The sequence below is a fragment of the Astatotilapia calliptera genome, chromosome 23 (genome assembly GCF_900246225.1).
Source record: "Astatotilapia calliptera chromosome 23, fAstCal1.2, whole genome shotgun sequence".
NCBI lineage: Eukaryota > Metazoa > Chordata > Actinopteri > Cichliformes > Cichlidae > Astatotilapia > Astatotilapia calliptera.
The window spans coordinates 3169009-3181586 of NC_039323.1; the positions used below are offsets into that span (position 1 = coordinate 3169009).

The 12578-nt window shown below is 42.3% G+C and overlaps 1 protein-coding gene across 2 annotated transcripts; it reads right to left on the reverse strand.

Annotated features, from left to right (window-relative positions):
* Window positions 1-161: 161 nt before the first annotated feature.
* ankrd24 (ankyrin repeat domain 24) lies at window positions 162-12573 on the reverse strand. Of its 2 annotated transcripts, none has more exons than XM_026158841.1 (22): window positions 12502-12573; window positions 12201-12269; window positions 10354-10484; window positions 9828-9916; window positions 9677-9741; window positions 9489-9546; window positions 9245-9315; window positions 9059-9165; window positions 8154-8326; window positions 7133-7206; window positions 6658-6777; window positions 6412-6531; window positions 6156-6285; window positions 5813-5991; window positions 5006-5169; window positions 3756-4534; window positions 3337-3653; window positions 2445-2678; window positions 1806-1982; window positions 1561-1722; window positions 1210-1275; window positions 162-497 (listed from the first exon to the last, which is right to left on the reverse strand). In XM_026158841.1, exons 2-22 carry the CDS (start codon window positions 12234-12236, stop codon window positions 429-431), a joined length of 3321 nt encoding a protein of 1106 aa, XP_026014626.1. In that variant the 5' UTR covers window positions 12237-12269; window positions 12502-12573; the 3' UTR covers window positions 162-428. The 2 variants fall into 2 exon arrangements, with proteins under 2 accessions (XP_026014626.1, XP_026014627.1); XM_026158842.1 differs by having other exon boundaries at window positions 12354-12573.
* Window positions 12574-12578: the final 5 nt, after the last annotated feature.

Consider the following 12578-nt stretch of genomic DNA (forward strand, 5'->3'; position numbering starts at 1 on the left):
CCTATATTTGTGTGCTAATGTATCGGGTCCACAGTTAAGCCCAGAGTCAGTCAACCGACACTCTTTGATGGATCACTTTAAAAAGAACACAGTGAACCGCAGAGAATTTATCTTCTTTTTTTAATTAAAACTATTATATAAAAAAAAAACAAATCAATGCATCTGGTATCGTCTAAATATTCACTCTGTCACATTCACATTCTGCTTTCATAAACTCCTCACATACTACACAATAAAGGCACTCCATGTTCCATTTTTCTATCGGTTGTTTGGGTTACTACATTACAAGCATGCAGCTATACCTGACCACAGATCAGTTGTATTTGGCTTTATACTGGGTACTGGTCCCACAGGCTGCTGTGATAGAGCTGCTATGCTGCCCTGTAGAGGGGACTGGAGCTGAGAGAAACTTGCAGATGCTCTAAATTTCATTGCCCCTCGTGTGTCATCTTCAGGATCTGGAGTAGCAAATGCTGCACCTCTTCATCCATGCGACCCTGTTGACAGACGATGATGCCATCTTGAAATGAAAGGTAACCGATACTGCAAATAGCAGTCCAAGATACTTGTATTTCCAGAAAAACAATGTCACCAACTAAACATTACAATAACTGTCCCATTTTAAGAGAGGCATCAAGAAGACAATTCCTACCTGCTAAAAGCATTAAAGGTAAGCAACTATGCAGCCAGCTCAACAACATAGAACAATAAATTATAGCTAGCACGCCAAAAGGTAATAACAAATGAACAATGAACTGAACACTAAAAATCACTGTGATCTAGATAAATCAACTGAAAAATACAGGCGGCAGCCAGTGGTACCCCTCAGGCTCCTATTAGATATACCTTTGGTATCAATTTGACATTGACCTTGAGGTCAAGGTCACTGAGATCTAAATTTGTCCGAGATTTATAGTAGATACACCTTTGTATCAGTTTGAAACTCCCATGTTGCATCATTCTGGAGTTATCACACTCATAAACGTGTGTGTTAGCGTTGCCTGCCTGGCAGGATGACTACAGTACTCTGTCTTTTACAGCTGAGGGTTAAAAAGTCAGAACAACAGGGTCAACAATGTGTACGCACCTGATGTAATTATACAAAGACTGCTGTTGTGTGATCCAAAGTAGACACAGACACACAAACAAATCCTCAACAAATTTCCATTTCAGTCCTAATTGTTGTGCATATGAGTGCACTGAACTGACCTGCACAGCTGCCAGTAAGTGTGAGCGGTATACAGTCACCACTTTTTTGTGCTTTCTCTCCCAATCCTGCAAAAAAAGGACAATATCATTATCATATTACAGTACAAATCTGTCTACAACCCAGTCAGGCCTTTCCAGTCATCAAGTGTAGATCTTTTAACTGTTCCCAGAATTAGATCCAAGTGCACTAAAAGCTGACTTCAGTTATTGTGGTTGTGTTCATTTGAATAAGCTCCCTGCTGGCCTCAGATCAATTATATCTATCCAAACATTTAGAATGAAAAACCACTCAAAACCTTTTTATTCGTCCAGACTTATGAGTACATTTTCACTTTGAATCTAATAGATCACCTGGAGCTGTTGAGTGAGGATGGCAATCCTATTCTGCAGAGCCATTTGCTGTCCAGGGTTACCATGATGGGTTGATGAGGAGGAAGAGGTGATTCCGAGAGGAGGCGAGAGAGCCCCCAGGGCCTCTTTCAGTCGGAACACCTCCTTTGACAGCTCTGTTATCTGCACACATATTGAACACATCACTTTTCACAACCTTGTTCTTCAAGAGCAGCCGTGAACTTCATGAACAGCTAGCATCTCACCTTGCGGTCCTTCTCTTTCACGAGGCTCTGCGATTCCTGGATGTCTTTGTGGAGTTCCTGGATATGGGTTGACTGGGCTTGTAGTTCAGCAAGTTGTTTTTGAACTGTGGCGAGCTGCGACTCTGCGACCTGCCGCTCACTCTTGTTAAAGAGTGCCTCCCTTTGTACCTGGAATACCTGCAGTAGACAAATAATACCAACAGTCTCATCCTGCCTCTTAATAAAAAAAAAAATCTCTGCATTTAGCCGTTTAGTTTATTATTTAAATGCAACAGCAGATGTGAAGGAAAATTCAATTTGGAGTGTCCCTAAAATGAGATTAGATGTACTTTATTTATCCCACATTTGGGAAGTTAATTTTTTTACAGCAATTAAAATCAATTAAATGCAAAAATATATAATAAAAACTTAAATTAGTAGGATAGCTGTATTGCTTTCTGCTGTTTTGTTATATTTTGAATTGCTAGTGCACAAGCAAATTTAGTACATGACTCAGATGGGTCATTGCAGCAAAAAGTACAGAAGTAATGGAGTAGGATAATGTAAAGGCAGGCAGGAGGGCATCAAGGCCCACAGCTACTGCTGCTGTTGCAAAACAATAACATCTGAGGTCTCACATAATATCATAGACACACAGACCTCAGTGCAGGTCTTCTCGTGTTTACGAGTAAGATCGTTGAAACGGGCCGTGACGGCGTTGATCTCAGCCTGCAAAGAGAGCCGAAGGGCCTCGTGATCCTCCTTAGAAATCAGACCCTGTTCTGCAGCCTTCTGGGATTTCAGCTCTCTCAGTTCCATCTCCTTCTCACTCAGAGCATCCCGAGCTGCTGCTGCACCGCTCTCACTTTCCTGCAGGGCGTGCTGGAGCTCTGCCTGTGAGACGAGCCAGGATTAACTGAAGAGTTTTATTCCGTCTGACCATGTGTGCATTTAAAACAAACTTCTAAAATTTGGAAATTCAATATCAGTATTATTATTATTATTATCATATGCCATTTAATAATGTGCAAGATGGCAAGGTTCATTAACAAGGGATCTGTTTGCTTAAGAGTTGTGGTTGAATAAAATTAAAAGCAGAAGGAGAAGTCAACTAAAAGCACATGTGCATAGCTCTTACTTCTCTCCATACCTCAATAAACAATTTAAAGAAACTGCAAATGCCCATTTTGTAATTCGTTGTATTTAATATTAAAGATTTTTCAGGAAAAAATGGAGGCATCATTCAGGCCCTGAAGTTTCATGCTTCAGATAAAATGTATTAATTTTCACTGCAGGCAGATTCACTCACAATTAGCTTTTTACAGAACAATTACAGCAACTTATTACTGTATATTGTGCACGTGAGTTAAGGTGATGAAAAAATGTGAACCTGTCCTTTAAAAGTGGAGGAAATGGTTTTCCTTCCATTTATCAACAAGCTTCTTCTGCTGAGTCTATATTTAACATATTTAAGAAGAGCCCGGCCTTATCAGCTACTTTTGATCACTGACCTTTTGAGCTGTTATTATCATATTTGTACATTTCTGCTGACCTTGACTTTCTCATGCTCCTCTTTGGGAATGGCATCCTGCATGGCCTGCAGTTTAGCCTCCAGTGAGGCAGCCTGCTCCTCAGCATGGCCCCGAAGGGTTTTTTCTTCCTGGAGCTCTTGCAGTGTCTGAGCAAGTTGTTCTGACACCGCCGACAGCGCCTCTTTATGTTTCGCAAGTGGCACCGTGTCCTTCAGCTGCAGGGCGTCCTGTGCCCGGCTCTCTCGCTCGGCGCACAGACAATCCAGAGCCTGAGCTGCTTCCTGCCTCGCTACTTCAAGTTCTTCTCTCACTGCTGCTAAGGTGCGTCTGGAGTGCTCTGATTGGACAGAGGCACAAATAATAACACATGAACTCAACCTGTGAACTAAATACAATGGTTTTCTACTCATGCAAAATGACACTGCATTATCAGTTGTACCTGATATGACTGAGGGCTCTGAACTCTCTGAATGCTCTTCCTCCTCTTCTTCATCTTCCTCTTCTCCGTGTGGTGGAGGTCTGAGTCTCTCCAGCTCCAGGAGGGCATCGTTGAGCCTTCTAGCCACATCCGCCCTCTCCCTTGCCAGCTGCTCACACTGGAGTCCCAGATTCACCTGCACCTCCTCCAGCTCCGAGCGGGGCACACATTTCCTCAGTTCTCCCTCTAGCTCGTGCAAACGCTCCTGAAGGCGATGGACCTGATCTCCATCTCCTGCTCCGCCTCTATCTTTTTCTGATAACCTGCTCTCTGCCAGGGCTGCCTCCAACTTAGCAACGTTGTCACGTAGGCACTTCACTGTTTCTGTATCTTCTATTTTGTCTTCTTTCTCCTCTTCCTCTTTTGTAGACTCCTTCTGGGCCAGAGCAGCCTGGAGTTCCTTTACTTTCTCTGTCAGCTGTTTGATTATGTCACTGTCCGAATTGCTCTGACCCCCAGCCTCACCCGTTCTTTTAGAAAGCTCCTCCTCCAACTCTGTCACCCTGGCTCTCAGCTGCTCTGCCTCCTGGCTCAGGCCCTCCTCTGAAGCCCCAGCACCTGCTGCAGCAATATCCCCTATACCACACTCCACAGAAAGCACCCCGACACGCATCTGCTCCTTTAGCTCCTCCAGCTCAGATTTGGAAGAGGCCAACTGCTCCTCCAGCTCACGCAGCTTCTCCTTCAGAGCTTCTGTATTCTCTGAATCTGCAGCTCCTCCCTGAGAGCGCTCATCATCACTGCAAAACAACAGAGACTTGAAGTGAAATTAAGAAAACATGCTATATTCATATGAGTCAGACGTTTAGTTATTACAGAAAACAACACAAGGTGATGTCCTCAAAAAACAAAAAACAAAAAAAACCCAACGTAAATTCTAATCAATTATAAATATTTAGCCTTTATGAAAACAAGTGACATACAGCTTATTGTTAAACAAACAAGGGTGTAAATGAGTGACTGCTTCAGAATTAGATAACACTTTCTCAGTGTATTATTGAAGTGTTTTGTTGCTTAGCTGCAACACAGATGAGGTTTTATATTTTTTCAAAGAAAAATAATACACATGATGCAACAGCAGTCATGAAGCCTTATGTCACGAGGACTCAATTTGTAAACAAGCACATTTTAGAATGAAGGCCAGAGCCAGTGAACGGGAACTCTTCCTGTGATTCTAGTTTGAAGTGGTAGTATTTCAAATAAATTCTTACTGCTGCTCTTCCACACTTGAAGCCTCTGCTGAAGCCTGGGCCTGAGAGAAGCGCTCCTGAAGGGTTTCATACTCTTTTCTCAGGGTTTCATACTGAACGAGAGGGACAAAGTCCGAACTGGAGGTCTGCATGTCTGTGTCATCCTTCTCGAACATCTCCAACATCTGTACACAACAGAGGTGAAACTATAGCAGCTTATTAAAAACTCAGTTAGCTTCAATATGTGAGCCCAACAGAATGTGCACAGAAAATTCAGGTAGTGTCGTTAGAGTACCACGTTTTTGTGACAGTGTGAGCACATGAGCATATACTGCCAGTTCAATTCAATTTTACTTCAGTTTATTTAAGTCTTTATTGAGTTTGGACTTTTCATGTTTCCAGTGGGGAATGAACAATCACACTATAACAGAATGCTTCATAAAACCATCAGCACTAATAAGCTCTGATTAACTTCAACTAGCATGAACCGGTCAGCATAGAACGCCTGCAAAATGCCTCCATGTCTACATCTGATGTTGCTGTGTTCTATTTATACCTAAATGAACTAACTGCCTGGGTACATTAGTGCACCAAAGTGAAGCATCCCAAAGTTTAAGTGGTCATGACTAATGCTTGAATGAAGGACACTCAGCAACTCTTGAAACAGAATCTTCATCTCTTGCCAGGAAACCAATTAATACTCTTTTGACTACCAATTTATCTTTGTTAATGAGCCAACATAATGAAGGCATGAAAATGGTGTCTGTGCATGTGTGAGAGTAGGTACTTATGCATTAGCTGTGTATTTATGCATTTATGCTGCCTGACCTGAACTTTCAGAACAAGTTCAGCATTCTGGGAAGTAAGTTCCTCTATTTGTTTATGCAGCTCAGCAACAGCTCCTGGGTCTGCAGGGGCAGGAGAGGGGCTGACTGAGTCAATGTCCGTTTGAGAAGAGGCCTCATCCTGAGCAGGGGAGGCTCTGGAGCGCTTGGAGAGCAGCTTTTCTAGAGCGAAAGTTAAAAAGAAACAAAGACAAAAATAAATCAGCATGACTCCCTGACATGAAAGATGTAAGAATACCCAAGTGGCACAGCAATGACACCGGCATGAAGTGCATGCACGCTCTGTGCTAGGGACGGGAACGGTCACAAATATTTGGATCGCATACCTGGGAAGTCCAGCATTTCATCCAGGTCCTCAGAGTCACTCGCCCCAATACCATGGACTGCTTTCAGTTCCTCAAGCAGTTTGTCCCTCTCTGCCTCTGCCTCCTCCAGACGTTTCTTTAGTTGGGAAAGCTAGTGAGCAAACACACATAATATTGGCCACTGCAGTTGCATTCAGAAAGTACAATTTCAATCACTCATGGTTTAAACAAAATAAGGGAATGCACGCAAGGCATTAAGGAGACTCTTGTTCAGTACCTCCTCCAAGGCAGAGAGGGCACTCTGCTGCTGCTGCTCCAAGGCTTTGATCTTCTGGAGCAGACGGCCTCTCTCCAGTCGCAGCCGCCGAATCTCCTCAAACACCTCCTCGTCTTCAGCCTAAAACAAAACAAGCAAAAAACAACCCAACACAAAATAATTAAACCAACGATAGTCTGCCTTTTATGTTAAGATAAAGGAAGAAACCCTTAAAAGCCAAATAAGAGCCAACATTACAGTGCTAACCTGGGGTGACTGCTGGGTTTCTTGAGGCTGGGGAGAGGGAGGTGGGGACTGGGACTGATGGGGCTCTGGAGAGTGGGCAGGAGGAGCTGAACTCTGGGACTTTTGGGAAGGTGGCACACCCTGCATTTTTGAGATCAGAAAAAAAAATAATCAAGAGAATCACATCACACAGATCAATAAACAATCCAGTTAATGTCTTGAGAAGCAATGTTGTAGCTTAGAGATTTCACCAAAGAAATGATGGTACAATTAGTATAAACAGGGACACCTGCCAATTCTTTCAGAGTGCCAAGTGGAGCTGTAAACTAAAAATTCATTCACATCTTTTTATTTCCTACAGTCAATCAAAAGAAAATCTTAGGTGTAACATTTCTCAACTATTAAACTAATATCACTTCATGTTTAGGGTACAGGAGATACTGACAACACTGAACAGAGAAATGTTTCGTGCCCACTAACATGTTTCTTACAGTACCTGAAGAGGAGACCGAGGTGGTGGAGGAGCTTTCCGTTTGCGGGGGGTAGTCCCCCCTTGCACTGATGAAGCGGCTGAGGGGGTTTGAGAAGGCTGCATTGAGGTGAGAGGGTGATAACAAGCAAGCAAAGATCAAACTCAACTTAAAAAACAAACAAAAGGGAAAAAATGGAGAAAATCAAGATGAGACAAAAGGTCGCCAACTAAAGAGAAAGAAAGCCAACACAAAGAAAGCAGCACAAAAAAAACAAAACGAAAAAAACAATGACCTCATATTGGAAAACATGCACAATATGATTGCCAAAGTGAGCCATGATCTCATTTATGGAAGGAGTGATGCAGCACAAGAATATGCAACATTACCTCCTCCCCTGCGCCCTCAGAGACTATGTATGCATAGGGAAAGAAACATTAAAGCACTTAAACCTCACTTGCACAGAGACTCAGAAAACAGCTAGAAAAACATGCAGACAATGCCCTGAAATCCCTTTCTAATATGCAGTTTACATGGGTGCCATTCATGTATTATGCAGTAAATCTATGAAAATCTCTCAAATTATTATGAACCGATGTGGTCAGGCATCATGTGCACACCAAATTACCTCCTTCATCTTCTCAAAAAAAGTCAAACATCTGTTTTCCATGTAACCTATCAGCAAAGTCTTTGTTGAGAGATAAAAGCGGAAGCAGCCTTTTTCATTTTTATGCCCCACTTTACAATCACGCCCAGCTGTCCTTCTGATCCACTTCCCTCTATTACAGTTGTTTTCCAAGGAGGCCAATGAGAATGTCTGGATCTGGAATATCACAGCAACTCAAACCATACTCTGGGTCTGATTATCTCTGGAAAGTCACTGTGTACCATGTGTTACAGTGGGGATCAGAGTAGCTGTGTTTTCACCATTCCCAAACATTCAGTAATTTGATTGATTATCTGAGCTGCACTACTGAGACAGGTCTTTTGAGATCTTAGAACAAAAGCAAATGCAAACACTACTGAAAGAAAACTTGGGCCTCATACCTGAAGGTACTCCATCCTGCAGCATCTCAATGATACGTTGGTTGCCTGTGGTTACGCTGTAGTCGGTAGCTTTGTGTCCGAGGCCGTCGACCAGCTGTGTGTTGGCCCCACCTCTCAGCAGAGCCTCTACAGTCTCAACGCTGTCACTCTCACAGGCCAGCATCAACGCAGACCTGTGACCCCACACAATATATAATTACAAGGCAATAAAAAAAATACTTACGATGAGGAATGCAATACAAAAAGAAACTACAGAAGTATTAGAGAATGTTTATTTCTTTCCAGGCCTTCACTTACATATTGTGCAGAGTTATCTCGTTTGGCATGTCAATCATTGCAAAATAAAATATGCTAAAAAAAGGCGCAATGTTTCATTTTGTTCAAAGTTTCCAGTTATAAAAGTCAGGATGTGTTTTGAAAAACAAAAAACAAACACACTGCAGGATACTCAATATGAAGCAGAAAATACTGCAGTTTTTCATTTTATGTCAAATTTGTGTCTTTTCCCTTGTTAATTTTAACCCGAGGACTGTTCTCTAGTAATCCTCTCCAAGGGGCCGTCTAAAGCCAACCCGAAAGCTGTTGCCCCAGCTGGAGATCCTGACCTGCATCCCTCCAAATCTCTCGACTACTGGAGTAATTCTATGGGAATCCTTTCTGCAGACCCAGACTGCTGTGGGAGTAATCCTGAAGAGATTTTATTTTTGTTCTAGCTTAGCTAGAGGGTTCTAGTGGTTTCATGACACTTTCTAGTGATGTGAAATTCCAACCTGTTTGACACTTCAGTCATTGCATCTATAATGATTTCAAGAAACAGGAAATGAAGGCCCAAGCAGTCATACCCTGCCTCACCAAGCCATGCAAGGAAAACAATATTTGGGATACTATCAATAACAGTTCACTACCTTCCTTGATTATCTTGTATGTTTGCATTTGCACCTCGACCCAATAGAAAGACACACAGTTCCACTCTACTCATCTGGGCTGCCAATATCAGAGGGGTGGCCCCGTCCTGAAAAAAATAAATAAAAATAAAATTTATTTTGGGTCAGCAAAAACAGCAAACCAAACAGCTAAATTGTCAAACTTACAGTGTCCTGTGCATCCAGATTGGCTTTAAAGTCCCACAGGGTCTCAGTGCAGGACATGCAACCACTGACCGCTGTGAGTATAACCAGCGTTCAGGCAATTAAAAGTTTGCATATAGTACGTTTTGCAATGACATGATTAAATTCAACTGAATTTCTAAACAGAACGATCAATAAAATCTTGTTATAAGCAAACTGTTATGGAATTAAATAAACTGGTGTAATAATTTTATGCTGTAACAGCGACCTGCAAGATGGAGCGGTGTCCTTCCAATGCTGTCCGTGCAGTCTACCGCCATTCGTTCCTGTTAGAGGAAACAAGCACGCATCATTGGTAACCGGATAAATATTTAAAATAATGGCCATTATTTTTATTAATGATTTCAATAATTAATTGATTAGCTATGGTGTCATTGTTGGGTTTTTTTTTTTTACCTGTAACAGCCTCTTTAAGCACTCAGACTGGCCATTTTTGGCTGCAAGATGAAGGGCGCTGAAGCCTGGAGTCAGACAGTTACATGTATTTTATAAACAGCCCAGTGGCTTACAGGATACAACTATGTTTCTGTTTAATAAAATCCCTCACCAGCCCCATCGGTGACGCTGATGTCTGCACCATGAGAGATGATAACCTCCAGACAATCTAGCCGGCCTCGGGATACAGAGAGGTGAAGCCTGTCAGGAGAAACAGGACATGCCACCACATCTTACAGGTGAGAGGATAAAAATAAAAATGGCTTTTATTTCTGCATTTCTATTGCAAAATGTCACAATTAGTGATCCTTCTCATCAGTTAAGTTTCAGCTCAAGATTCTAGTTACTTTTATTTACACTTGTGGTCATAGATTGACATTCCCTAATTATGGACATGAATGTGATTGTAATTTAAGTTTTTTAATGATTTCTTTGGACAGTTTTTTTTCCAGAGTTTTTGTCTAAGGTGCACTTTTTGGTAACTGTTGGTAAGTTTCTGGCACAGGTCTAGCTGATATTTGACCACTCTTCTTGGCATAAATGGTAGAGTTCATTTGAACTGCTTGGCTTCCTGGTACTACCTGGATACAAATTTTCAACAGGGTTGAAGGCACAGCAGACTTAGGCACTCAACTTACGCCGACTTGCCCTCAGCATCCAGCTTGGTAGGACAGAGACCTTTTTTGACAATGAGAGCTGAGACTTTATCGGGTTCATTCTGCTCCACAGCCTGCAAGAGCCTTTCATCACTCTTACTCCAGTCCTGACTCTGAGGGGGCCAAAACAGAGAACAGGTCACCACGAAAACTGATACCGTACCACTTCTCTTACCATTCAACACAACAGTTGACTGAGAAATATGGAGCAGTTAGAATGGGCAACAACTAGTGATAATGATCCAGTAAAGAAAAGAAAAACACAGTAAAGACAACAGAGCACAACAATTTTATAGTTTATGCAAAATAACTTAAATACAGAAATATTATAAACTACGGAGGCAAAAAAATCACTTATATTTCTATGTGATACCTACTGGCAGCGGTAGCAGGCTGAAACAAGGACAGAACCTCTTCATCAGGCTATAAACAGGCTGTTGAGGATCCATGCTGCTAACAGGGTGTCACACACAACTAAATACAGCTACAGTATACGAAGCCACCGCAGTGTTTCCTATCAGACAATACACACTGCCACCTGGCTTCATAACAATACAAACACACTCCAAATGATCGAGAGAAAAAATCAGCTACCCCTAAGTTTCTTTAAGCTACCCTTTAGAGGTCAGAGCAAAAACACAGCAAAGCTCTACCTACCAGAGAATTTATGCTCTTGTGAAATCATACCTCCAGTGAAAACGAAGGACTGTCACACATAAACTGTGACGCACTTACACATAACACAGCTATTTTCTGTCCTCCCTCTCCGCATTTAAAACAGCATCCTTTCGTCCTGCTCCAGCTGCTAGCAGAGTCGTAACAGTCTATCCACTGCACCACACACACTCTCCCTCCTTTCCTCACTGCCCTCCTTTCTCTAACCTAACATTTTCTCTTGTGCCTTCCTCTCTATAGCCACCTCATTTCTTTTCTTCATTAGTTTTTTTTTTTTTTTTGCCAGGTCTTCCAACAGTACCCCTTGGCGTCAGCGTCACAGATCTGTGCCTCTGCAGCTTCAGAGTAGGGCCTGTGCGATGTGAGGACTCAGCAAAAACAGGAAAAGGGAGCTGGACAAGCTGCACGCTGCTCTGCAGGTTTGGGACGTCATTTATAGGGAACGGGAGAAAAGCAAGACACAAACACAAATAGGTACAAACCACAAAAACAGGACAGCCCGAACTAGCAATTTTACCTATCTGGCCTCTTGGAGTGTTAAGTTATAGTCCACACAGTCTCACCTAAAGAGGTAACCTTCATTGCCACTAAGTCAGGGTGATACAGCACAAAGAAAAGCCTATAATTGTTCTAAAAGCATCACCACCATGAAAATGCTAACACAAGTAGGTCTAGTTAGATAAACCAGCAACTTTCAGTGCAGCCTATCAGTTTGAATACACCACACTGCATCGTGTAGAGGATTGCTATAATTCTCTGTTGGTTCTTATTTAAAAAGTAAAGTTAACATTTTAAACAGCTTTCATGTGAAAAGGGATGACAGCAGGATGATAGGAGCTATTTGTGTGTGCATGTGTGTGTGTGCAGGTACATGTGAATAATTGAGGGCTACCTGAGATCTCTGGTTACAGCTGCAGTCTGGAGACAGTCCTGCCTTCCTGCTGCTCAGTGACACCAAATCCCACTGCCCCCCATACACATACACACAGAAAGCAACCTGGGACTGTATAAATGACTACATAACACAGTCCAGTTCAACACCTTAACATTCATTTAAAAACCAAATAACTTGAAGCAGCATATCAGACAGGTGTGCTCCTTTAAAACATACCCACCTGTAAAACTCAAGATGCCACACAACAGATGGCTCTTACCTCAATCTTTTTAAATTTTGCTTTCAGGCTTTTCATAACGGTTGGACAGCCTTTGTCTAAACAGGTGCACTGCAAGGTAAGAATAAAAAAGAACTAAAGTTAAAATGCTAGTGTAATTCTCAGTGGGTCTTAAGGAGGGTTTGATTCATTTACCCATTACTCAGCTCTCAACAGTGGACCAGCCACAGGGTTAGTACTAAAATTTGGGGAGTACATAGGGAATGCACCACCAGGCTAGCATCAACACTAACGCAGTTCATGCAGACACACAATTACACAGCTGGAGAAACGTGCAGCCTACCCGTGGACGACCGTCTAGCTCCAGGTGAGGGTTTCATCTGTCCCACGAGCTCCTCGCGGCAAAATACTGAAGTCACT

Excerpts from the sequence above, each read along its gene's own strand:
- ankrd24 (XM_026158841.1), bottom strand. The coding sequence starts at position 12,236 with ATGAAAAGCCTGAAAGCAAAATTTAAAAAGATTGAG. Across the intron at positions 6,286-6,411 it reads CCCTCTCTGCCTTGGAGGAG|CTTTCCCAACTAAAGAAACG; the intron begins GTACTGAACAAG and ends TTTGCTCACTAG. Across the intron at positions 1,276-1,560 it reads TCCTCACTCAACAGCTCCAG|GATTGGGAGAGAAAGCACAA; the intron begins GTGATCTATTAG and ends CTTTTTTTGCAG.